Here is a 24,301-nt window from a genome sequence, read left to right on the forward strand (position 1 = left end):
ACAAGAACTCACCAAAACGGCGACACAGCACACCCATGACAGCAGTTTCTTCCATCACCCTCATATCACACATCAAGGCAAGTTCCATCCCTCCAGCTACGGCAAAGCCACTAACTGCAGCAATAACAGGTTTAGATGTTAACATTCTTGAAGGTCCCTGAAATAATGCGAGTAGAACAAGTGACCATGTGAATGAAATAAACACAATCCATAAATAATTAGCACATTCTGTGTAACTTAATCCTGCACATTCTGTCAAACATAGGTTTCAAGTTTGAATATCTTGAATATGATGCTTGTTCTATCTTAAGAGATGGTGAGATGTGTGATGTCAATTTTAATATTTTGAAACCTTTGTTAGATAAGTTTATGGATGTAAATTAAACAGTTGTGTGTATGATAGGTTAGATGTTACTCTCATGACCTGAATGACCTTTATATTTTTTTATGCTTCTACAAACACTGAAGTTATATATGTTGACTGTGCTTACGATAACAAATATCTCACTAAAGTAACAGTAATCTATAATTTCCTATCTAGCTGCTTAAAGATTACTAGACCAACAAAAGTTACATCAAAATACATTTCATTCCTAGTACTAGAAATATGTTAAGCTTGCTGTGTCCTTACAGTTATCCAATGAAGACTTAGACAGTCAGTGCCAATATGTATTGTTGTGGACTATAATTCATCTCAAACAAGCCCCTAATTTTTGTTTGTTATGTATTATAACTTACCTCAGACATGTATTTTATTGCATATTATAACTTACCTCATCATCTATAGTTTTCCAATTAATAAGTGTTTGTCAGAGTAAAAGCTTCTGAAGTTTATAGGATACTAACTGTAGCAAACCAACAATATTCTCAAAACTGTATCTTCACTTGTTCATTTATAAAACTTAGGCGAGGTTCTCTAAAGTTCAGTTGACAATAATGCAAAACATATATTGTTGATTCTTACACTCGAGAATCTTCTACAAAGTTAGATAGCAGACAGGACTTTCACAGTACACATTTAACAATATATATTTAACTAAAACAAACATAGATATAACAGTAAGTCTATCATAGTATGTGGAACAGACTTCCATCTGTTTGATGTCTTGATGTTGCAAGTTGTTACAAGGAACTCAAGTGGACTTCTAAAGGATTGGTTTCAAATGGATAAGAAATTTGAAAAATGGTTAGTATGGCAACCATTCAAATTTCCACAACACGAAGCTAGTTATAAAACAAACTATCACAAGATATTTTCCAATTTCCATATACAGTAGACTTACACAACAAACCACATACATGCACACTGTATTTTCATGCCTGTGAAGATTATGACAAAAATGCCATCTAGAATGCAAGTATATTTGCTAGTTTTATACAAAACACATTAAAATAAGGTTGGAAAAGAAAATGAAATTTATGCAAACATAATATTTTGATTAATTGTGACACTACAATTCTGTTTACTATTTCCAATATTCATCACCATTTGGCAAGTGCAGATGTTACCATCGGTCCTGTGCCACTCGAATCCCAGGATGGCATTTCTTCCAACTGGTTTTTCTTGGAAAGTTCTTCTAAGTCAAATCCAGCACAGAAGTTCCCACCTAGTGGGTATATGAGAAAAACATCTGTACTCCAGAAAGGAGAAAAAAATCTTAGGAATAAACTTAAGGTAAAAACAAGCAATACTTGCATAAAACTAAATCAGAAGTTCTAACACAGATTTTCATTGTGAAGCTAGTGCAAAACATGACAGACTACATTCAATGAAACAATACAAGACACCTGAAGTTCAATCATATTAAAAGAGTTAACAAAGATATTGGTTCTAAGGTAATTTAATACTTGTCACTTGACTGCTTTACAGAGTCCATTTTTTGTCTCTTTTTATAATAAAAAAAGAAAAATAGTAAAACAATGTATAAACTGTGGTGCACTTATCTATTCTGTTAGTATTTATATAGGTAATATAATTCAAGTTTATTTTGAGATGTACTAGGACAATCAAGACTTGACAGATGACTCATTTATTCAGAACACTTCCTGTCATAACCATTATATATTCCTAACAGTACATTGTGGTGACACAGAAATCTGTTTAACAAATAAAAGTTTTTCAATAAATACCTCAAGTAGGATTAAAAACTGGATGCTTCAAATGAGATTTTTTACCTTAAATCAGTGTTATCCCAAGAATCTCCAATTATATAAGGACATATACTTTGAACTTAAAAAACAATCCTAATATCCATCAACATTTCCAAAAGTATGTGGTATAGCCTCCAGAGAGCACAAATATAATGAAGTCAATAGTACAATAATACAAAATTAAATATATTAATCCATTTCTTATTAATGAAATAATAAAGTAATTAGAACAAGACACATAACTCATTTTTATGTGTAAATGATTATTTAATTCTTAAAAACAAAAAGAGGGTGCACAAAAAACAATATTCATTAAAGGGGGTATGTATGATAAATGCTGCATTAACTCTTCCACTGTAACATACACATATGTTCTCATCTATAATGGTGTTGTGCAAGTTTTGAATCAGGTACAACCAAGAAGGAAGAGTATTGGTCCAAAAGGCATATGGTCAAATATTACTATCACATCTTCTTGGAAACACATTCAAATACTTAGCATCATTAATTTACAAAATGAGTGAAATCTTCCTATTTAAAAATAAGATAGGTATAGGGCTATAGGTTAGGTTGATGAACAGAAGACTGGTTAGATGGAAAAAAAGAGGGTTGTTATAGATGGAGTTCTGTCAAACTGAATAAATATCGTGAATAGGGGTATCTCAGGCTCAATGTTAAGACCTTCAGTCTTTTTTTATTTTTACAAATGACAAAGATGAGGGGATGATCAACAGATTATTTAAATTTGATGACTGAGTTACAGTTTTGGATGTTGCTAATTTATGAAAGGATCTGAATTATTTTGACAGTTGGGCAAATGACTTGTACAAATACAAGATAATATATGTCAGGTAGCAAAATTTGAATCATGAATGTTATTTTGATGGGAATAAGCTAAATAGTGTTATGAAATAAACATCATGGTATTTAGTCTCTTAAGTCTTCCAAGCAATGTGCTGTTATTTGTGACAGAACAATCAGTAATTCAGTTTGTATTTACAAACATAATGAGAACAAGCCTAAAGAAGTTATTTGCCAAGCTATGTTTGGAGCACTGAGTTCAGTCTTGGGTTTTTTACTTTAAAAATGACATTAAGTTATTGGAAAGAGCTCAGACAAAGGTTATTAAGCTGGAAAGGTTGAAACTGGAGATTCAGTTTAGATCTCCGAGTTGGACGGGTTCTGACAGACGTACATAAGAACAACAAAGAAACTGACTGATGCATATTTTTCTTTCATATTTAACAGAGAGAACAACACAACTGAGGAACACAAGTATGAATTATGGAAAAGCAGAAGTCACCTTCACCCAAGACAACTTTCTCTTAAAGGGTGGTTTGTCTTTGGAGCAGGTTGTCTGCAGATGTTAGATGCAGTTAATTTAAGGGAAGGCTTGATGAATACTTGAATTATTAAGAGTGAGCTTTCAGATTTTTGTGTTCAGTTTAATTTAAAGACAGAATGTTCTTGATGGAACAAAATGTCCCTTGTTGTCCTTCAATGTTATATATTAAGTTTTCACTCAAAAAACCACCAATGCACAGGAGAAACCTACTCCACAAACTAGAAACTAAAATTAGACTCAAAGGTAAAGATTATCAACTGAACTGAAAACATAACAAATCACTAGATAATAACTTACTCCAGAAATTAGAAGTGTTAGAATACACTTGAGAGTAAAGGTTATTACTTACTCTTATTAAAACATTACCTTTTCCATAGAGAATGGCAACAAAAGATGATTCATCTCTTTCAAAGTCTTCAAATGCTTCTGTCAATAGCTTAGCTGTAGCACTATTAACACAGTTTCGTTTTTCAGGTCGATTAATTCCAATAAGATAAATTCTTTCTCTTTTTTCTGTTTTCACTAGATCTGAAAAGTAAATGAAACAAGATTTACTAAGTGTATTTTTCCTATGCTCTTACTCGTAAATATTAAATAGAATAATACATTGGTCTATCAGCTGGGTATACTTGCTACTAAAGACTTTAGGCCTGGTTTAACCAGTATATCACAAGGTTTTGTCAACTTAGGAGATGTAAGCTGGTCTTAAGTCAATAAGCTAAGTTATTAGTGCAAATTAATCTTTAGAAAAGACAACAACATATGTAATGATTTGATGGGGAAAATAAAAAACTTAATTTTGAAGGTTATGCAAATGAAATCTCAAAAATATAATATAAAAAATTTTAATCTTAACAACCACCTGGTACTCAAACAATTTAGGGTAAGTCTTGATGAGATAGACAACTGTTCTGAGATACAATTCAGGATAAGGTTCTGACTTCATAAATTTCAAGAAAAACTTTTTAATAAAAACCATGTATTTCAAGAATCTGATTTTCTCTGGAGAAGTCATTTTGTGATGAAAGAATAATTAAAACTTATAATATATTTACTTTCATGGTCATGTAGTAGTTACAAGGTTGGTCAAAATGACTGAGCACATAAATAGTGTTAATAAAGACATGGCAAGGTTGCATAACTTTTGACCCTATGACCCATATGTTACGAGTTAAGTGCTCTGAAAACAAACCCCATCACTCTTGGGGCTTGGTTTATATTTAGATACACACAGAATTTCACAGATAAGTCATATAATTACTTATATTTCAGTTGTCATATCAACATAATTTACTTAGAGGTAACTTCCTGCAACATTTTTCAGACTGTAAGAAGTAAAATTCATGTATTTATTTACAAAATCTGAAAATTGATATGTAAGTTTTTTTTCACATAAAATTATTGATTATTACTGCTTATCTACTTCTCAGAGCATTGAGGTAGGAAAGAGAATCTGCTACCAGATTAAAAACACCTTATTAAACAATAAAACACATGATTAAAAGAATGTGATGCATGTGGACCCTAATGAGGAGATCCACTGTACAAAAATAGGGGGATCTTGAACCACCTTCTACCTTGGCAGTTGATATATGCCACCACAGTCAAACTGTCATAATGAATCACCACCAGACAATGTCTTGTTAGAGCCTGATGGATAACTAAAAGCTTGAGGACACTGACATGTAAGGACTGCTTATCAAAAGGCCAACAATCCATTGTTCCCTGGCAATTGATTCATGCACTTCAGTATATAAGCAGTTATATATTTCAACAAGGGGAAGGAAGCAAGCCATCCACTGATGTACCAATCTTGTCTAACCACCATAGCAGATTGTTCACTAAGAAAGGAGTAAGCATAATGAGAGCAACCAAGGGGTCCCAAACAAGGTTCCATTGATCATGCAAAGTCCACTGTAGGAACTTCATATGTGCATGATCTAGGGGGATCAATGGTATCACAGAAGACATCTCCAGAAGCAATAGAGCCTTATGTGCAGAAATTGAGGGAACAGACAGGATGTGGTGAACTAACAGTTCCATCAAACAACGTCTGAGAGAGAGAAGGCTAGGCATTAACTTTGAAATTCATGCTTCAAGAGTCGATAAAGATGAATGCACAGAAACAAAGGTAATTCAAAGAAAACTGGGTAGTTTATAAAGCAGAAACACTAAAATTAGGTCAAAAAAGAAACACGCCCAAGCACAAGTGCTGCCAAATGAGATGCAATAGATTGGTAGAGGTGAATGGAAGGAGCTACATGCATCACAATTTACACAACCCCACACAACTGATGTATTCATCATCATCAGAGTATAAATCAATAACATATTTTGTTTACTTTCTTTCCATGGTTGACTGGTACCATTAAAAAACATGCCATACAAGATGGCAGACAGTGGTATTATGGGTAACACTGCAATATCACAAGAAAACTATTATTCTTATAGTACATTTTTCTAATTCTTGAAAGTTTCTAACAGACTAGATAAAGAATGTAGTGTTTATAAAAGTATAATATGTCTAATACTAAAGTCTTATGACAACACTTGGTATACTGTATACAATTTTAGACTACATATACAAAAATGGGCATCAACTAACTAGAAATGGTTCAGAGAGGAGGTACCAGAATAATTCCTAGGCTAGGGGTTGATCTTGTAAGGGTAGCATAAAATTTCTTAGTTTACTATTTTTCTCTTGAAAGAAGAAAGGTAGAGTGTGACATTCATTAAACTTTTGATGTTACTCAGAGAACTGACAGGATAAAAGCCTCAAATCCCATTATTATATGCTACAGAGGATACAATGATAAGACATAAGTAAGAGATTTGGAATTGACAGGTTAGGCAACTGAGAAGACAATTTTGTTTCTCCAACAGAGTGGCTGACACTTGTAGAATGAGTTGCCATTATTAACAGTGAAGGCCAGCACTTTACACAAGTATATAAGGGTAAACCAATAATTTTCCCCAAAATAAATGGTAGGCTTACATTTATACTCTTCTTAGAAATAGTTCTTTATTGTCCACATTATATTATAATAATATATATATATATATTATTTAGTTTTCTTCTGCAGAAATTATATATGAAAATGAGGCACAATCAAGCAATTATGCCATCAAAGTATCCATGACTACTTAGAAGTTAGAACTCTCTCTTAAGTTATAGCATAATACACAAAGTGTAGTATTTAAGTATAAATGAATGTCTTATCACACTAACAAGTTTGTCTGCTCTTCAAATACTTTGAGCATTACTTCTCTTTTAAGAGTTATCAATCAATATCAAAGTGTGATGTTATTTATATCACTTCAAGCTGTTTGTAGTACTTCAATATTAACACAAATACTGAAAAAAAATACTTTGAAAATTATTACAATATTAAATGGAAGAAAGTCAAACTTCATCACAATTGGGGTTTTTGATTTTTTGTGAGGACAGTTTGTTGAGTTTCATCATAACTTATCCAATCTTTAACATTTCCTTAATATCACATACTTTCACTAACATAACTAAAATGGTAACTTTCTGTTGTACTTTTCAGTCCTGAGATTTGAAATAACTTAAACATTTACATAACTCAGAATGATAAGACACCACTTACATATTAATAGCATATATCATAACCATGGTTATTTAACTATTATCCTACCTACCAAAGTTAACATTTCTGTCCCCCTAGACCTACTGTTCTTGTTGTTAAATATGAAAAAAGATGATACATCAACATTATCAATTTCCTTTATAATCTTAAACACCTCAGTCAGCTCCCCTATAACTTTCTAAAGAGAACAAGTTGAGAGATTTCAACCTCTTCATCCCAGGTACCATTCTAGTAACCCTTCTCTGAACCATTTACAACAATTAAATGTCTTTCCTAAGGTAATGAGCTTAAGATTGAACACAATATTTGAAATGTAACCTAACCAGTGGCATGTAAAATGAAATTATAATTTTTTTAGACTTGTATTTAATATTTCTGTAAATACAATCTAAAATTCTATTTGTCCTATCAGCATATAGAAGGCAACTACTCGACAGCACCCTCCATCTCTTCAACTACTCATATATGATTGAATAAAGGAATATGACTCCCACCTTTATAATTCTCTCACTGTACCAAAGTGTAGGCTTGAAACTTTTCTCCATTAACTGAACATAATCATATAGTTTTACAGTATTGGGCCATGTTTGCCCATCATCATAACAAAATTCTTCAAAATATATACAGATGTTTTAAACTTTGTCACGCTAAAACTTGTAAAAACTAACAAAATTTTTAAATGGCAAAAAATCAGATTGATTTAGCTAATTCAGATTAGTAGATACTGTTGCACAATTCCATTAACTAGAAATTACACTGCACTCAACAGAACTTTATGATGCATGTACAAAACCATAAGTTCTATCACAATTTACACTCAATTACTGAATGCAACACGTATTACTTGCTACTCAATATTAGTAATCAATATAATAATATTACAATTGTAATTTGGTCTACTCCAGAAGATAAGTCGGCAATAACTTTGTACAAGTTGTATGCGTTAATATTTGTTGTTGTTTAATTTTTTATATTAATTATTATTATAAATTTCAAAATTATTTATGATACAATTAAAATCGTACCCGAAGTTAAGCCTAAGGAAGTTCCATTCTTATCTGCAGAATTAACATCATTAATTGAACCTGAAGTTGTAATTTTTTTATGATTTGGAAACTTCAAATAAGGCAGTTTTATACTACTACAACATATTATTTTCAATGAGGTGTTCATTTCACTCCATTTCAAGTAAATATTATCATTAACATTTAATTCTCAAACTCACTTCTAAGACCTTACTTATTTAATCAATTAATGAAAACCCGGCATCATAACTTGACAATAACTGATTAATCTCATGAATCTAATTCTTTAAATTGAACAAAATTATCATGAAGTAGAAACAAGGATTGATTACACTGCTATTAATTTCTCAATTGGAGAGAAAATTATCAATAAAATGTTTACAAGTGAAGAAACAAGTAAAAAAAAGAAGAAATAAATGTAGGGATGATATAAGCCTCAACCCTACAGGTACGTATTTTAGTAGAATGTTAACAAATTACGATATTGTAATTAAAATCAATTGTTATACATACTGCTATATTAATTCTTACGTGTGCCATTATATAGAAATATAATATAATTGCAATCTCTCCTCTTCTTACACTGCTAAATTAGGAACGGGTAGCGCAGATAGTCCTTGTATAGCTTTGCGCGAAATTCAAAACCAAACACCTACTATTTTGTTTGGATTGTTTTTGAAGGATTTATATTAGCCATCCCTACATTTACTTCCTTTTGTTAAAATATTTTTTTTTACTTGTATTTTCTTCATTATGTTTATAAACAAGTTCACAGTACAATGTAGTTTCAATTGTAATATTAATTGTGCACAAGCAAAAATACCCATTCACAATGACGGGAAAAGTTTATGTTAATCTATTAATTTAATGTTTTGTTGACCATCTATTACCATGACTAAAATGCTCAACAATAACATATAGTAGTTATTACACTTATAGTTATAACACTGTATAGAATTGTAATGTTTGGATGACCTATTGAGGAGACATTTAAAATAGGGGGAGCTGGGAGATATCACGATATCACGTCTGTTTGTTTTTTTGTTTTGGAATTTCGCGCAAAGCTACACGAGGGCTATCTGCGCTAGCCGTCCCTAATTTAGCAGTGTAAGACTAGAGGGATGGCAGCTTATCGTCACTACCACCGCCAACTCTTGGGCTACTCTTTTACCAACGAATAGTGGGATTGACCGTAACGTTATAACGTCTCCAAGGCTGAAAGGGTGAGCATGTTTGGTGCAACGGGGATTCGTACCCGCTACCATCATATTACGAGTTGAACGCCTCAACCCACCCGACCATGCCGGGCCATCACGTCTGTTACCATTGGCTTTGTCACGAAACAATTGCCAAAGATAGTCAATGGTTTTAATCTGAATTAAATAGTTTAGAGAGTCCTAAAATTAAGCAAATGCCCATTACTAATATATTCTATTCATTTTTGGAATTATTACATAATTTACAAAATGCTTAGTTCTGAGGTGAACTGCAACTTATGAGGGGAAACTGGACATTGCTTGGGGAGAAATGGGACATTAACATATAAGATTTCATGAAACATCATTACCCTTTATTCAGGTACATGTAATCATATAGATTTGCTGTTTGTTTGTAAAGACATAATTTCTGAAAGGAACAAGTAATTCTCATAAAATTATGCCTCGAGACGAATGTAAACAGGTTTGGTATGAGACATGTCACAATAAATAATTTTATTAAGCAATACTACCTAAATTAAAATTAAGAGAATAACTTAGTTTTACATATATAAAATAAATTAATAGACGCATTTGACGTTTTGCCGCACTTTACTTAACATATTAAATAATGCTTGTCATTAACGTGGTAACATGTGCAGGAAAAAAATTATTAAACAGAAGCCTGAATGAATAGTCGAAGGCAATGTCTATTACACAAAATGACCAAAAGTTTCTTCAGCTTATCCATATCTAACTTAATATTATCTGTACAAAATACGTACCTTAATAAGTTTTGATATTATTAAACATTTCAGTAAAAATAACAAGGAACATCAAGGTTTCCAAAACTAACTTGAAAGTTCAGTTCATTTCGTGTAAGGGCAGTTGTACCTTTGGCATGATTAGTTTGATTTGGTCTTTCCTCACCGTTGCTTTATCTTGAACTCTAGGCTTTAAAACGTATTTGCTACCTTTGGTGTTTTTTTAAGAATTCTATTTGACAGTCACAATCTTTATCAAATTATGACAGCACTTTATCCACATAATAAACTGGTTTACCCCTTTTCTATATTTATATTTCAACTAACATATAGCTGTGAATCTTAATGTTGTTGTAATCAACATTTCCTAACTGCAAGCTTGCTGTTTGTTCCGTCTCCCCATCACTGTTGTCTCACCTATCATCATTATCTACTAAAGAGATACTGTCATCATCGTCATCAGAGGATGAACTGTTATTCCTTGGCTTTATTGCCAACCGTCTCCTAGGATTCTTAGTCAAGCATTGTCCTATCTTTTTTTTTTTTGTTGCTCTAAAATGGGCTTTCTCCTGCATACGTTCCATTTCTGGTGTTGATATAGCTATGCCTTCCTTTTTTTCTTTTTCAACCACGGTTTGTAAAATTTCCTAATCTGTGAAATATTGCTGAAACAATTGTGTTTATCTTTCGTGCCCTAAGATTCAATCTGTTAAATAAATAGCAACGTATTATCTTTGGTAATTCCCATACTTGTTCAGGTGCAATAAAGGCAGCAATACTTGAAGTAGGACCTGACGGTACAGATGAAAACATTTGTGTATGGACTTCTTCATTGTGAAAATCTACACAGAACCTGAGTCTAATTGTACAGATAAAGACATTTGTGTAAGGACTTCATCATTATGAAAGTCTGCACGAGACCTGGATCTGAATGTACAGATAAAAACACTTGTGTAATGGCTTCATCACTGTGAAGATCTGCACGACTGGGACCTGGGTCTAACTGTGCAGATGAAAACATTTGTGTAAGGACTTCATCATTGTCAGGATTTATACGAGTGAGACCTGGGTTTAACTGTACAGATGAAAACGTTTGTGGAAGGACTTCATTATTGTGAGGATCTGCACGTGTGAGACCTGGGTCTGAATGTACAGATGAGAAGGTTTGTATATAAGCTTCATCTTTGTCAGAATCAGGTGGACCTATATGACTGTGACCTGGTGATGACTGGCCAAATTCATTGGTAATGATGTAGTAGTATCTGTTACAGGTTGACCTGGTTCTGCCACATCTTACGTATTGTTACTGGAACGTTGACCATTGACAGATGATGCAAATAAATCGTTTTCAGAAAAATATGTTAGTGATAATTAACCATTGAGTTGTTTAATATTCTGGTGTTTGATAAAACCTGTAATTTATTTATTCCTTTGTAAGTTTTATTAGATCTTAATTGGTTTCAGGCCAAACATACGAGGCGGGTATCTAAGTACTAAGCAAATAAGTACCAAACTAACGTCCACAATAACTTTTTCTTAGGTCAATAATCTATTTTTCTCTTGTCAAACTTTGTATATTTTTTTTATTTAATCTGTTGGCCTATGAAGTTTCATAGGCCATACCACAGTGGAAATACATATTTCCAACATTTCGTAGGTCCTGGCAACAGTACTCACTGTAGCCCCTTGATAATCCAGCCCTGAGTAAAGATATGATACATAAAGTCCCATCACGGATAGGATATTTATCTGATTCTTTGTTCGTGTAACCGTGTTTATACCAGTTACACAAAACGTAATCTTTCAACGAGAGCGAGGTGTAGTCAAATGACTGATCACAAAATTAATTTCGATCATTTAAACACCGTTGCAGAACCCAAATTCGCAATATCGATAGAAATATGTTAAAAATAGAGAAAACATGATCAATAATCAAATAAGTTTTAAAATAAACCCTATTTCGTTGTCATTTTATTTGTTTTTTTCCAAACTAGTTTTTGTACTCTTCGGCCACTACCCAACATTGACCCTTCTTGGGCCTATTCAACTCAAACTACAAGACGCCTAGTCCGTTTGTTTGTAGTTAATCGCAAAGCTACACAATAAATTATCTGTGTTTTACCCGTCACATGTGTCGAAACATTTTTTTTTAATAGAGTTATAAGCCATCAGATTTGCGATTGAACCATTAGAGGGCACAAGATGTTAAGGACGTTCTTAATCATAGATACAAATAACAGTAGGTTGGCCAGTCACTACTCTTTATCATTGAGAATCACGTGTGCATGCGGCCGCCATTGCTATGTGTTGAAGTTCGAACTGGTAGACAATGAAAAATACTGAGAGTGACAATCGTCCATTTCAGTCACGACCCGAAAGAATGGAAGGAACCTAACGTTATGCCATTAACTGTTACATATACTATAACTAAGAGTCGAAGGCGGTGGGTGTTAAATGTAAAAATGTTTTGTCGATTGTGTATTTGCATGTTCATACGAAAACAAAGTGCTGGGGAAATTATTCTCACAATAAATAGCAGAATATTGCCAGCACATAATTATGAATTGTACATTTAATGTTGATAATTTTTGTGATGTCGTAGATAAATGTATTATTATCTATTATTTTGTAGATAAATATATTATTATATATTATTTACTATGTTTTAGATTTTGTTTGTTTGTTTTTTAATTTCATAATCTTTATATGGGAAGCGAATATAATAACATCAAGCAAAATTCTGGATTTTTGAGACACCCGATAACATAAAAAACTCGATAGTCAAGCTTTGAAATGAAATATCTCAAATGTCAACTTGAAACTATAGGGGTTTTGGTTTGGTTTGTTTTGAATTTCGCACAAAGCTACACGAGGGCTATATCCGCTAGTCTTCCCTAATTTAGCAGTGTAAGACTAGAGGGAAGGCAGCTAGTCATCACCACTTACCGCCAACTCTTAGGCTACTCTTTTACCAACGAATAGTGGAATTGACCGTCACATTATGACGCCCACACGGCTGAAAGGGTAAGAATGTCTGGTGCGATGAATGTTTCAGATAAATATATAATTATATACTATTTATTATATTGTAGATAAATGTATTATTATATACATATTTATTATGTTGTAGATAAATATATTATTATATATTATTTATTATGTTGTAGATAAATATATTCCTGCAGTGTTTTTGAAACTCATCCATTGTAGTGCACTGTACTCAACTGTAATAGTTAGGCCTTTATCTTTCCCTATTTTATCATGTTTGTACCATTTGTTAAATCACTCTATGGCATAAATTATTCACGTGGGCACTTTCTGAAAGAACTATTTTAGGTATTGAGAGAAAACTTAGATTTATATTTGAATCTTTTGATTTGCTGTTATAATCAATGTTCACTGGTGAATCCAAACAAGTTGAAAAAGGACGTTTCATTAGTTTTTAAGTATTTACGTATACATCCATGAAGTCAATGTATTTAAAAAAATATAACTTTTTTGCACATCAAAGTTTAAATAATTTGTAATTTCATAACTTGTGTTATTATGGAGTCTGTATAAGTTAAATACATTAGAACAAATACAAATACTTATTTTCATGTTTTAATCCACAAAGGGGTTTGTTAACGGGGTTGGAGGTATTACTGACACTAACATTTAATCTTTATTTTTTTAACCATGATTATTTTGGTGATTAATGACTCACTAATGATTTGTCATTAATTTTTATATCATGGGCAGGTGGTTAGGGAGTTTGACTCACAATCGGCGGGTTCAAATCTCCGTGGTGTTTTGCGCGAAATTCAGAACTAACAAACACATTTTATATCAGTTTGGAACCTTTCCAACGAAGATATTCACAGAATTAAAAACGAGATTCTTGCCAACAACAAAGAAAAGAACGGCACATCCAGTTTTTATATTTGCACAAGGTTACCGAAGGAGTCGCATATCACGAACTGTTTGTGACAAAAGATTATAAAGGACTACGCAGATACATTAGAGCGCCGTTAAGCCGCGGTATTTGGGGGGTCAACCTGCTTAACCGCGGCTTAAGTGGTCCGCGGCTTAAACCTTTGTGACTGAAAAGCCGAAGTCGCCAACAGCTCCGCCGAGGAGCCTCATCCGGGCCATTGCGTGATCATTATATCGGATTATCGAATTAAAAATAATACTTTAATTATTGATCACTTTTTCACGGATTTACCGCGGATTAACTTTAATGTATGGAGAGGTGTGATTCGGTAACAATGGCGGCCTCCATAAAGCTGACATAAAGAGCGGATAAGGTAGGTTAACGGTCGATTTCTATTGTAATATATTTTATTTATTTCCCAAATTAAAGCAAATCCTTTTTAAATATCCCCTTGAAGTTATAAAGCCAGGATTAAATTCGTAAGCCGCGTTTTTACACGTTCTTAAATTAGCGGTGAGCCGCGATAATCCTCGCTCACATCGCTCACAAGACTTGCTACAGCGGCTTAAGCGATTTCGTGGTTTACTGGTCCGCGGCTTAATGGCGCTCCACTGTATTTAATTAAAGCATCTCTTCAAGTCAAGTAAGTTTACCACTGACAGGATTTTGTTATCCAAGAAATATTAACGCTTATATTGTTAATAATCCATGAATGAATCCTCACGAGGCGCGCACCTTCTCACAGGTGAAGCTGGAGGAAAGAGAAAAGTTTATTCAGAAAATTTATTCAAGTCACGTGAACAAATTGACTTGGACGGACACGGAATACGCGGTTCTAGATATTGGTTGTGGCCCTTGAAATGTAACTAAGAACATTTTGCTTCCTCTCTGTCCAGATTCGGTTTCTGAAATAACCGCTATCTGTGTTCTCCCAGATATGATACAATTCGCAGCATGTAACCACCCTGACCAGAGGATGAAGTATATGATAGGAGATATTAAAGATAAGTAAGTTAGTGATAATTCTACCTGTGACTTGGGATTAACATGAAACATAAAGATAGGTAAGTTTGTGATAGTTCTATCTGTGACTTAGGATTACCATACACTGTGAAGAAAGTTTTAAGTTGTAAAAAAATCAGGTTTATAAAAAAACAACCAATTTATAACCTAAATTAACGTTAAAACTGCACACCGACATCACATTTAAAAACTGCAGTTACAAATTTTCTCATGCAGAGTGCTTTGTTTTTAATAACACGTCACTCATGTATCTCTATAAATCATTAAATAACACTTAAAGCTTGTGATGCAAAAAAGACAAACATGCTTACATTCGAAAATGTAAAAAAGAATATTTATTAACGTATTGCTGCTACAAGTATATATAGCCCTTCAGCAGTAAGTCTTACTTCTTTTGTGTTAGAAATCGGGTTTCTAGCCCCGTGTTGGGCAGAATACAGATAGCCCATTGTGTAGTTTTGTATTTCACAACAAACAAATGTTATAAACCGATTCACTTGGATTACAGGACACGTGGACTTGTTGTGTGGGTGTTTTCTTATAGCAAAGTCTTAGCGGGCTATCTGCTGAGTCCACCGAAGTGAATCGAACCCCTTACCTTAGCCTTGTAAATCCGTAGACTTATCGTTGTACATGTGGGTGACAGAGGTGTGTTGACTGTAATGTTGTTTATTTGTAATTAAGCACAAAGCTAGACAAGGGGTTAAGTCAACCACGGTTTATAGAGTTCTAAGTCTACAGATATAGCATTATGTCATTGTAATATAAAACGTCATATCTGTCGATACCAAAGCAATTGCTAGTGCGGATCAAGTCGTGATTTAATTCAATTCTATATATAAGTAACCATACGTACCTTATGATCTTCAGGGCCCTACTGGGCGATTTAAACACATTTTCTATAAATTGTTTATGTACCACACTGTCTGTGAACCAATAACATTGTCGGTTACAGTGCATCTGGTAACAAACGAGACGTACAAAATATTAAATATACAGCATTAATATTACAATTAATTTAAAAACCACTTGTGTATTTTACATATCAATTATATCCCAGATGTTTTTGATCGTTTGCTCAAAAAGTTGGTAAACACGTAAAATTATTCGATATGAGACAAAATGAAGACCCGCCCACGGTATAGAAAACAAATATGGATTTCCTGGTTTTTATTTTTCACTATCTGAAGTGGTGACGGAAATTTTCTAAATTGTTGTTTAATAAAAGGTTATCTTAGAACGTGGAAAGGCCCGGCATGGCCTAGCGCGTAAGGCGTGCGACTCGTAATCCGAGGATCGCGGGTTCGCGCCCGCGTCGCGCTAAACATGCTCGCCCTCCCAGCCGTGGGGGTGTATAATGTGACGGTCAATCCCACTATTCGTTGGTAAAGAGTAGCCCAAGAGTTGGCGGTGGGTGGTGATGACTAGCTGCCTTCCCTCTAGTCTTACACTGCTAAATTAGGGACGGCTAGCACAGATAGCCCTCGAGTAGCTTTGTGCGAAATTTCCAAACAAACAAACAAACAAATAGAACGTGGAAATTTGCTTTCCTTATATGTAATTGTAAAAATTGCAGAATAGTCCACGAAATCTGAAAAACACAAAATGTGAAACCTCAAATTTTCATCTATCTCCGCACAAAACCAACAAACTTTAATCCAAATCTGGCAAAGATCGAATCAACAGGGGCCAAAGTAGTGGTAAAAACCGCAAAAAAATGTCTATGAAGAAAATGCAAAACAAAATTTGTATGTACCACCCATCATGGATCTAACGAACCTCCATACCAGGTAGTTATATGGACATACAACAGATAGTATTATTATATTTATAAGCACAATTATTATTTGTATTCTATTTCATTTATGGTTTTTCAATAGACGTTATATATATACATTCAGGTCACTGGCTTTGGAGCACAAAGACATGTTCCAGAAGTCTTTCTCTTCCTTCTCACTCAATATGATCTTTGACAACCAGCTTGTCCTTGAGAACGTGAATTATCTACTGACCCCTGGTGGAGAATTTAGCTTTATCATCGTCGCCACGGGTCCTCAGTATAAGGCCTATGAAGAACTAGCAAAATCAACCACTTGGGAACCTTATATGAAGGTTTGAAACCATCTACTTTCCATTTTTGAATAACAAGTTCCTGATAAGAAAAACCCTTTTGTTAAATACTGCCTTTTTATTGTTTGTTTGTTTGTTTTTAAATTTCGCTCCCTGTAATCACTAGATCCTTTCAGTATGAACAACATATCATGTAATGCATACACTAAACGGCCAGCCAGGCTAAAGACCTCCATTGTTCCTGAACATCTACTGTAGTTTAAACTATTGACAAGAGAGACCAGTAACAACAACCACCAACACGTCTTAGTCAAATATTGGGTTTGGCAGTCACTTTCACAAAGAAAGCACGGTTGAAAGTGCAGTAGAAGTTTACTGAAGCACTGTGGGCTCAAACCTTGAACCTCCAGTTCCAAGCCCAACACATTAATCCATGTGATATATGAACATATCGTATATTTTTCCATCATCTTTAGCAGCACAGAAACTTTTTATTGCTATCTGGTTGGTAAAAGGTCTTGTGGTGGGTAGTGTTGACTAGTTGCTTTCTCTCTAGTCTATCACTACTAAATTATGGGCAGATAGCCCTCGTGCAGCTTTGCGCGGTTTTCAAACTAAGCCAAACATCACACCCCCAGATCTAAAAAAATATTCAAGTATATAAAACCATGTGTTTCAAATATCTATGATTTACTGCTGAATAAAACTAAGTTTATTATATCAAGAGAAAAACCGCATATTGAAGGGATTTCATTACAAAATAAGTTAAAACCAAAACGTAATAAAGCCACCGAACTACGGGGGCTAGACTGAGGGTTTACAACGCTAAAAATAGAGATTCGATACCCGCAATGGCAACAACACATACAGCCTCCTATATAACTTTGTGCCCGTCCTCACGGCAGGACTGCGGTAAGTCGAAGGAATTATAACCCTAAAATCCAGGGTTCCATTCTTTGTTGTAGACATAGCATATAGCCTACTATGTAGTTTTGTGTTTTAATAAGAAACAAACAAACCCTCTATACCCTCCATGGCCAGGTGTTTAGTGCACTCGACTCTTAATCCCAGGGTGGCGGGTTCGAATCTCTATCGCACCGAACCTGCTCGCCCTTTCAGCCGTGGGTGTGTTATAAAATAACACTCAATCCCACTATTTGTTAGCAAAAGAGTAGCCCAAGAGTTGGCTGGCGGTGGTTGGTGATGACTAGCTGCCTTCTCTACAGTCTTACACTGCTAAATTAGGGACGGCTAGCGCAGATAGCCCTCGTGTAGTTTTGCGCGAAATTCAAAACAAACCAATACCCTCCATTCTCCTGCCATCTGGTAGCGGACTGTGTAATCTGAATCAAGGTACTTGTTAAGTTTAGTTTTACTTCCAAGGCTGGCATAATGCTCACCTATACTTAGCAGAGGATTCAGTAATCGGTAGTTAAAATACATATAATTAGACACAGTAAAACCGTTAATACTGCTGTTACTCAAACTTCACAGAGTTTGAAAATTAGGGTTGCACTCGTATAGCCCACTATTAAAGAGGATAAAGTAATGCACCAATCTAAGGTAACGACCAAACAGAAAATAACTAATTATAGCACAGGGAATACTTGCGCATAGCCGCCCTGAAATTTGACCTGATGAACCAGAAAAAAGGCAGACAGTAAACAGTACCTCATTCCATTGTTAATGGAACCACTCGCACAAAGTGTGGAATACGGTTTATGCCAAAGAAATACGAAGAAAATACCACGGATTTCAAAGTCTGGCTTCAGGCTGTACGATGGGTATATTCCCTATTTATCCGGATTAATAAAATATATTTATATATAAAAAGAAGCGTCTGTGAATAATCAGTAGGGGTGACTGTGTACTGGGTTAAACTAGATATTATTATTATTATTATATTTAATTCAATAGAAACTGAATTCTACGCACCCTGTCGGTGAGAAGGATATCACTATGTAACACATATTTTGTTTCTGGATAGTATGTGTTATTTCTTAATTGACTTATGTTGTAAAAGTACAGAAAATGGCGATAATTCCCTTCAAACGTTGCTTTTGGGACCTGGATAATGAAATTTAGAAATTAATATATTTTCTACGTAAAAAAGGGTAAATTTGCACATTTTCATTTGCATAAGGTCTGAATAAAACAACATCGGAATCAAGATTTACATGTATTTATACTAAAGTTATACAAAAATGTTTAGAAGTGAGTAGTTTTTCGAGATTTGCGACTCTAATGTAAATCACTTTCATGTATCAGCCCCCAAATATAGTCACTCATCATGATTTCGTTATATGTTCCTTGGCAGCGGCGTTCAAAGTCCAGTATATCTTGGTGGAAGCGCTCGCCTTGGTCCTCTGTGTATGCTCTCATGTTATCCTTGAATTTATCAATATGAGCGTCAAGGATATGGACTTTCAAGGACATCCTGCAGCCCATTTTGCTGTAGTTCTTCACCAGAGCCTCAACCAGTTCCACATAATATTCGGCCTTGTTGTTGCTCAAGAAGCCCCGAACCATTACGATAAAGCTGCCCCAAGCTTTTTTTCCTTCCTATTGAGATTCTTGAGGAATTCTGTGCACTCCAGGATCTTCTTTATTTGTGGTCCAACGAAGACACAAGCTTTAACTTTTGCCTCAGACAACTTGGGGGAAAAAGTCTCGAAGGGAATTGAACGATGCAGACTCCTTATTAAAAGCTGGGACAAATTGTTTCATAAGACCCAATTTTATGTGCTATAGTGGGAACAACACCTTCTGGAGGTCCACTAGTGGCTCACACTTGACATTGTGCCTTCCCACAGAGAATTCGGTCCGTTGTAGCTTTCTGTCGTAGTGAGCTGCGGTGTCCCTGCTGTCCAAAAGGCAAAGAAACAGGGAAACTCGGTAAAGCCTCCTTGGAGACCCACCAGGAATGCCACCATTTGGAAGTCTCCGATAACCTCTCAGCCATACTCATCATACTTCAAGGCTTCTAGCAAGGTCTTCACGCTGTTATATTCCTCTTTTTGAGGTGCATCAAATAAGCCATAGGAAGAGACGGATACTTATTCCCGTTATGGAGCAGCACAGTTTTGAGGTTTCTACAACATTCTAGAAAGTTCTTGGAATGTTATGGAAAATAGGTGAATTTGAAAATTTCATTACCCAGATCACAAAAGCAAAGTTTGAAGAAAAAAATAAGTCTTTTTTTCCATTTACTTTAAGCATAAGCAGTTGGGAAATAACACTTTCTGCCCAGGAACAAGAAAAAGTAAAAAAAAAATAATTGTTACATAGTGTAATCAATTGTCCGTACTTTTATTGTTTGCTTCTCGTTAAAAACGAAACTACAAAATTAAACATATTCCCTGAGACTATCGAACACCTTTAACCCTCATAAGCCTTCGAGCTTAAGATCTTAACTGCTGATCCACTAGAGAGCACTTAGTTTACTATATTACCACTTTTAGTTTTTCTTGTTGTTATAGAGGTTAATCACAAAAGACTAGAGGGAAGGCAGCTAGTCATCGCCACCCACTGCCAACTCTTTTACCAACGAATAGTGGGAATGGCCTACCATTATAACGCCCCCACGGTTAAAAGGGCGAGCATGTTTGTATCAGGGATTTAAACCCACGACCCTCAGAATACGATTCGAGTGCCTTAACTACCTAGCCATGCTGGGGGTCTATCCGTAGTATTAAAATTAATATTAAATTTCTAAAGACAAGTAAGTTTCATTCTTGGTGTCTCATAAAAATATCGTTTCGTTTTGGATTCAAAAATTGGAAACTGACAAAAATAAGATTATGAATTTGACTTCTGTAGTTTGAAATGCAAAAACTTTTATTGGTAATATTCGGATTTTTTGCTTCTGCGCACTAAGAGTGAATTAAAGAGGCTTATTTGAATGTATAAATTAGTTCAACTAAAACTATGACTGTGGATTATTAGAACTACCAATGATAAGAATGTTTTGTTGTTTTTTTCAGGTTTCTTGAGCGCAATATCGCCTTTTGTAGCAAAAATTCCAGACGACAAAGCATGTTTTATAGAAGACACCTACCGGTTGTGTTTGAAACATGGAGCTTATCAACATTCAGATGGATCGGTTCAGCTGCCTATAAAAATCCTCTCCGCTTCAGGTACAAAAGTTGCCGATCTGTGAGACAGGATTTCGTACTGTTCGGAGAAGTGTTAACAGTAATTACATACTAATATGAACTTTTTAAAAAAATATACGTTAATATTTTGTCAACTGCGTTCTTTTATTTCTTTCAAACTATGCTCTGTAAAATATTACGATTTTCATTTGAAAAGATGGGTTTTGGTGTTGAATAAATGGAAGAAAATGCTTGTTTCATTCCAATGACCTGAGATCTAAACACAACAAAAATAATCACAAAGTAGAGCTTCTCATATTAATATACAAGTAACATTCCATAAACTGGAAACACGTAATGAGTCTGCTAAGAAGACCGTAAAATCCATTGAGACATTTTGTTACAGACTAAACCTTGCACGTTGTTTTGTCAGATGAAGCATATGGTGGATTAATTCCAAAATATGTTAGGTGAGAAAACAGAGAGAGCAAAACAAACCAACATCAACAAAAACAAACATATACAACAATAACGTAGCTTACAACAAAAACATAAATAATAACATAGCTTACAACAAAAACAAACACATATATGTAAAAACGGCTCGTTTGGGTTGAGAAAATTTGTTACGTGGAGGAGTGAACAACGTTTCGACCTTCTTCAGTCATCGTCAGGTTCATAAAGAAAGAAAGAGGTAACTGACCGGAAGCTGACCACATGTTTGAAAGGGGTTGTGTTACTGAGTGTCGGAGTGTAGAGGACGTGCTTGAATGTTTGAATACGTAAAAAATTTTCTCACCCCAAACGAGCCGTTTTTACGTATATATTTTTCTCTGCAAGAGGGTTTTCTCGACATCATTGATTAAAAACAAACACATACGACACAAACGTAGCTTACAACAAAAACAAGCATACAACAATAACGTAGCTTACAACAAAAACAAACACATACCACAATAACAATTCCTCCATTGATCATCAGGATCACAATTTAGTTTTCTCTGTAATGAGTTTAATAGCTTTTAACCATGATTTTCTACGTGACTTTCAGAACTTATTACCCTGATATTTTGTGTTAATTTAATAGCTATTAACGTGATTTTCTATATACGTATATTTAACAACATTTAACCGTGATCTTCTATATAGAATTAACAACTGTTAACCCTGTTCTTTTATATAGAATTAACAATTGTTAATCCTGGCCCTCTATAAGAAATTAAGAATTGTTAACCCTGATCATCTATATGCAATTAACAACTGTTAACCCTGATTTTCTATATAGACTTTAGAACTCTTTAGCACTTAAAACATTAAATTAAATTATTCTCATTGTTTTACGTTTACACTACAATCACATAATAATAATGTTTGCCTCCTTGTCACGCGCGTCCCCCAATGGGACAGCAGTAAGTTTACAAACTTCTAACGATAGAATCCGGGGTTCGATTTTCCCACTCTAGCTTTGCTCTAGAACAAACATTATCACGTCCTCTGATCTGTGTTCTGGGGCTGGCAAGTGGTTTCACAAAATATTCTCCGGACTTCAAGCTGTGGATGCTTTACAAAAACGACAGTAAGTTTCATAGTGGCACAGCGGTATTTTTGCGGACTTGCATCGCTAGAATTTGGGTTTCGATATCAGTGGTGGGCAGAGCATAGATTGTTCATTGTGCAGCTTTGTGCTTAATTACAAACAAAACAGCAATAAAGAGTCCCATAGCACAGATTGATGGTGGTGTGGGTGGTAAAGTGTTATGATCGGTAATTCATAAATACAAGCGCCATAAAAGTTTCTTTATCAGACTGAAGTAACCACTTTGACTAATGGGCAGAAACTGACCAATAACCATCTTCAGGTTGTTAAGCAACTTTTATTTTGAGAAAGCTAAAGTTTCACTGATTAATAAACAGAGTGATAGTACTGTCAGCTTCACTGGTAATAAAACACTGGCTGCCACTCTTATGACGCACATACAGCTTAATGTGCGGGGAATCTTTTGTAGTATTGCCGCCTCCATAATCCGGACCTGTATCACAGTGCTTTCAGTGACGTGGAGAGAGACGCAATTTTCTTCACCATTAAAAGTAGTCCTCCGGCGAAACAGCGGTAAGTTTACTAACTTACAATGATAAAATAGGGAGTTTGATCCCCTCACGGTGGACACATTATATAACTCCATTTAACTTTGTTCTAAATGAAACAAACATTAAAATAAAAAAATATGTTGCGAAATATGAAATCTTAAGAGAAAACGACCTTAAAATACATTGACAGTATTAGGTATTCTAGCTAGGTCAGTAGATCAGGTGCTACAGCTGATTGCTTATTCTCGGCACGAAATCCCTGTCTATCAAATCACCAACACAATAGTCTGACGGGGCGAACAACAATGAGAAAACTGTGCCATGTATTGGTTGCTAACCCCATCGCAACAGTTACTCCAATGAAAGCAGAATCACAAAAATATTTGTGTTAATAAAAATGCTTTTATCAATTGAAAGAGAATCCAATTTATTATAAACTCTGGAACTATTGATGAGATTTAACACATTACTCTAGAAATGGACAGCTTCTTCATACTTTTCAAACACTTACTTATACTGTGGTCTGGGAGTTCAAACTATAATGATCAAATACGTTCACTGTATCTTAAGAATGTTGATTTTTTATTTCCCACTTTCTATTATAGATTCAGTTAATTGCATGGTTAATAAAAAACAACCAGAAAAACAGGGGCTGCAAATTAGCCATCAATGCTCCAAGCTATCTATCTATCAAGTTTGTTGTGCTGATTTTGTAGGTCTTTGGTATATTACGTCATACCCACAAGTTAATAAAAATGCCATCAATATCACACCTAACCCTACTAACCACTGGTGGGATAATGTATGGATTGACCACGGATACTGAATGATTCCGTACCACAAAAACAGAACCAGATTTGCAGATCAGGGTTTTGACGCTCGCAGGGGGCACAGTACAGATAGTTTAGTAACAAAAACAAAACATAAATGCTTGATTACACTGTTTTCAGCACAACAAAAACGAGCAATGAAAAACAAACAAAAACGAAGATAAAATACTAAAGAAGTTAGGTTTCGT

General features: G+C 34.6%; 2 protein-coding genes across 7 annotated transcripts in view; one reads left to right on the forward strand and one right to left on the reverse strand.

Annotated features, from left to right (window-relative positions):
* LOC143238386 (putative enoyl-CoA hydratase) overlaps positions 1-8,471 on the reverse strand; it is a 55,156-nt gene extending 46,685 nt beyond the window's left edge. Inside the window, exons 1-4 of one of the 4 annotated variants that reach the window (XR_013020557.1) lie at positions 8,133-8,402; positions 3,863-4,024; positions 1,510-1,607; positions 13-157 (exon numbers count right to left, since the gene is read on the reverse strand). Coding sequence is in view for 3 of the 4 variants with exons in the window: in XM_076478549.1 (XP_076334664.1) it covers positions 13-157; positions 1,510-1,607; positions 3,863-4,024; positions 8,133-8,280 (553 nt within the window). In the remaining variant the exon portion in view is untranslated. Of the gene's footprint in view, positions 1-12; positions 158-1,509; positions 1,608-3,862; positions 4,025-8,132 lie in introns of all 4 variants that reach the window. The other 3 variants (XM_076478549.1, XM_076478550.1, XM_076478551.1) reach the window with 3 other exon arrangements.
* A 3,860-nt stretch (positions 8,472-12,331) lies between these two features.
* Positions 12,332-21,448, forward strand: LOC143239370 (uncharacterized). 3 transcript variants are annotated; one of them, XM_076480370.1, is made up of 3 exons: positions 12,332-12,535; positions 16,933-17,143; positions 21,085-21,448. In XM_076480370.1, exons 1-3 carry the CDS (start codon positions 12,492-12,494, stop codon positions 21,091-21,093), a joined length of 264 nt encoding a protein of 87 aa, XP_076336485.1. In that variant the 5' UTR covers positions 12,332-12,491; the 3' UTR covers positions 21,094-21,448. The 3 variants fall into 3 exon arrangements, with proteins under 3 accessions (XP_076336485.1, XP_076336484.1, XP_076336486.1); XM_076480369.1 differs by lacking the exon at positions 12,332-12,535 and adding an exon at positions 13,840-15,016; XM_076480371.1 differs by lacking the exon at positions 12,332-12,535 and adding an exon at positions 16,576-16,821.
* Positions 21,449-24,301: the final 2,853 nt, after the last annotated feature.

The sequence above is a fragment of the Tachypleus tridentatus genome, chromosome 13, assembly GCF_004210375.1.
Source record: "Tachypleus tridentatus isolate NWPU-2018 chromosome 13, ASM421037v1, whole genome shotgun sequence".
Lineage (NCBI taxonomy): Eukaryota > Metazoa > Arthropoda > Merostomata > Xiphosura > Limulidae > Tachypleus > Tachypleus tridentatus.

Excerpts from the sequence above, each read along its gene's own strand:
- LOC143239370 (XM_076480369.1), top strand. The coding sequence starts at position 14,946 with ATGATACAATTCGCAGCATGTAACCACCCTGACCAGAGGATGAAGTAT. Across the intron at positions 15,017-16,932 it reads ATAGGAGATATTAAAGATAA|GTCACTGGCTTTGGAGCACA; the intron begins GTAAGTTAGTGA and ends ATATACATTCAG.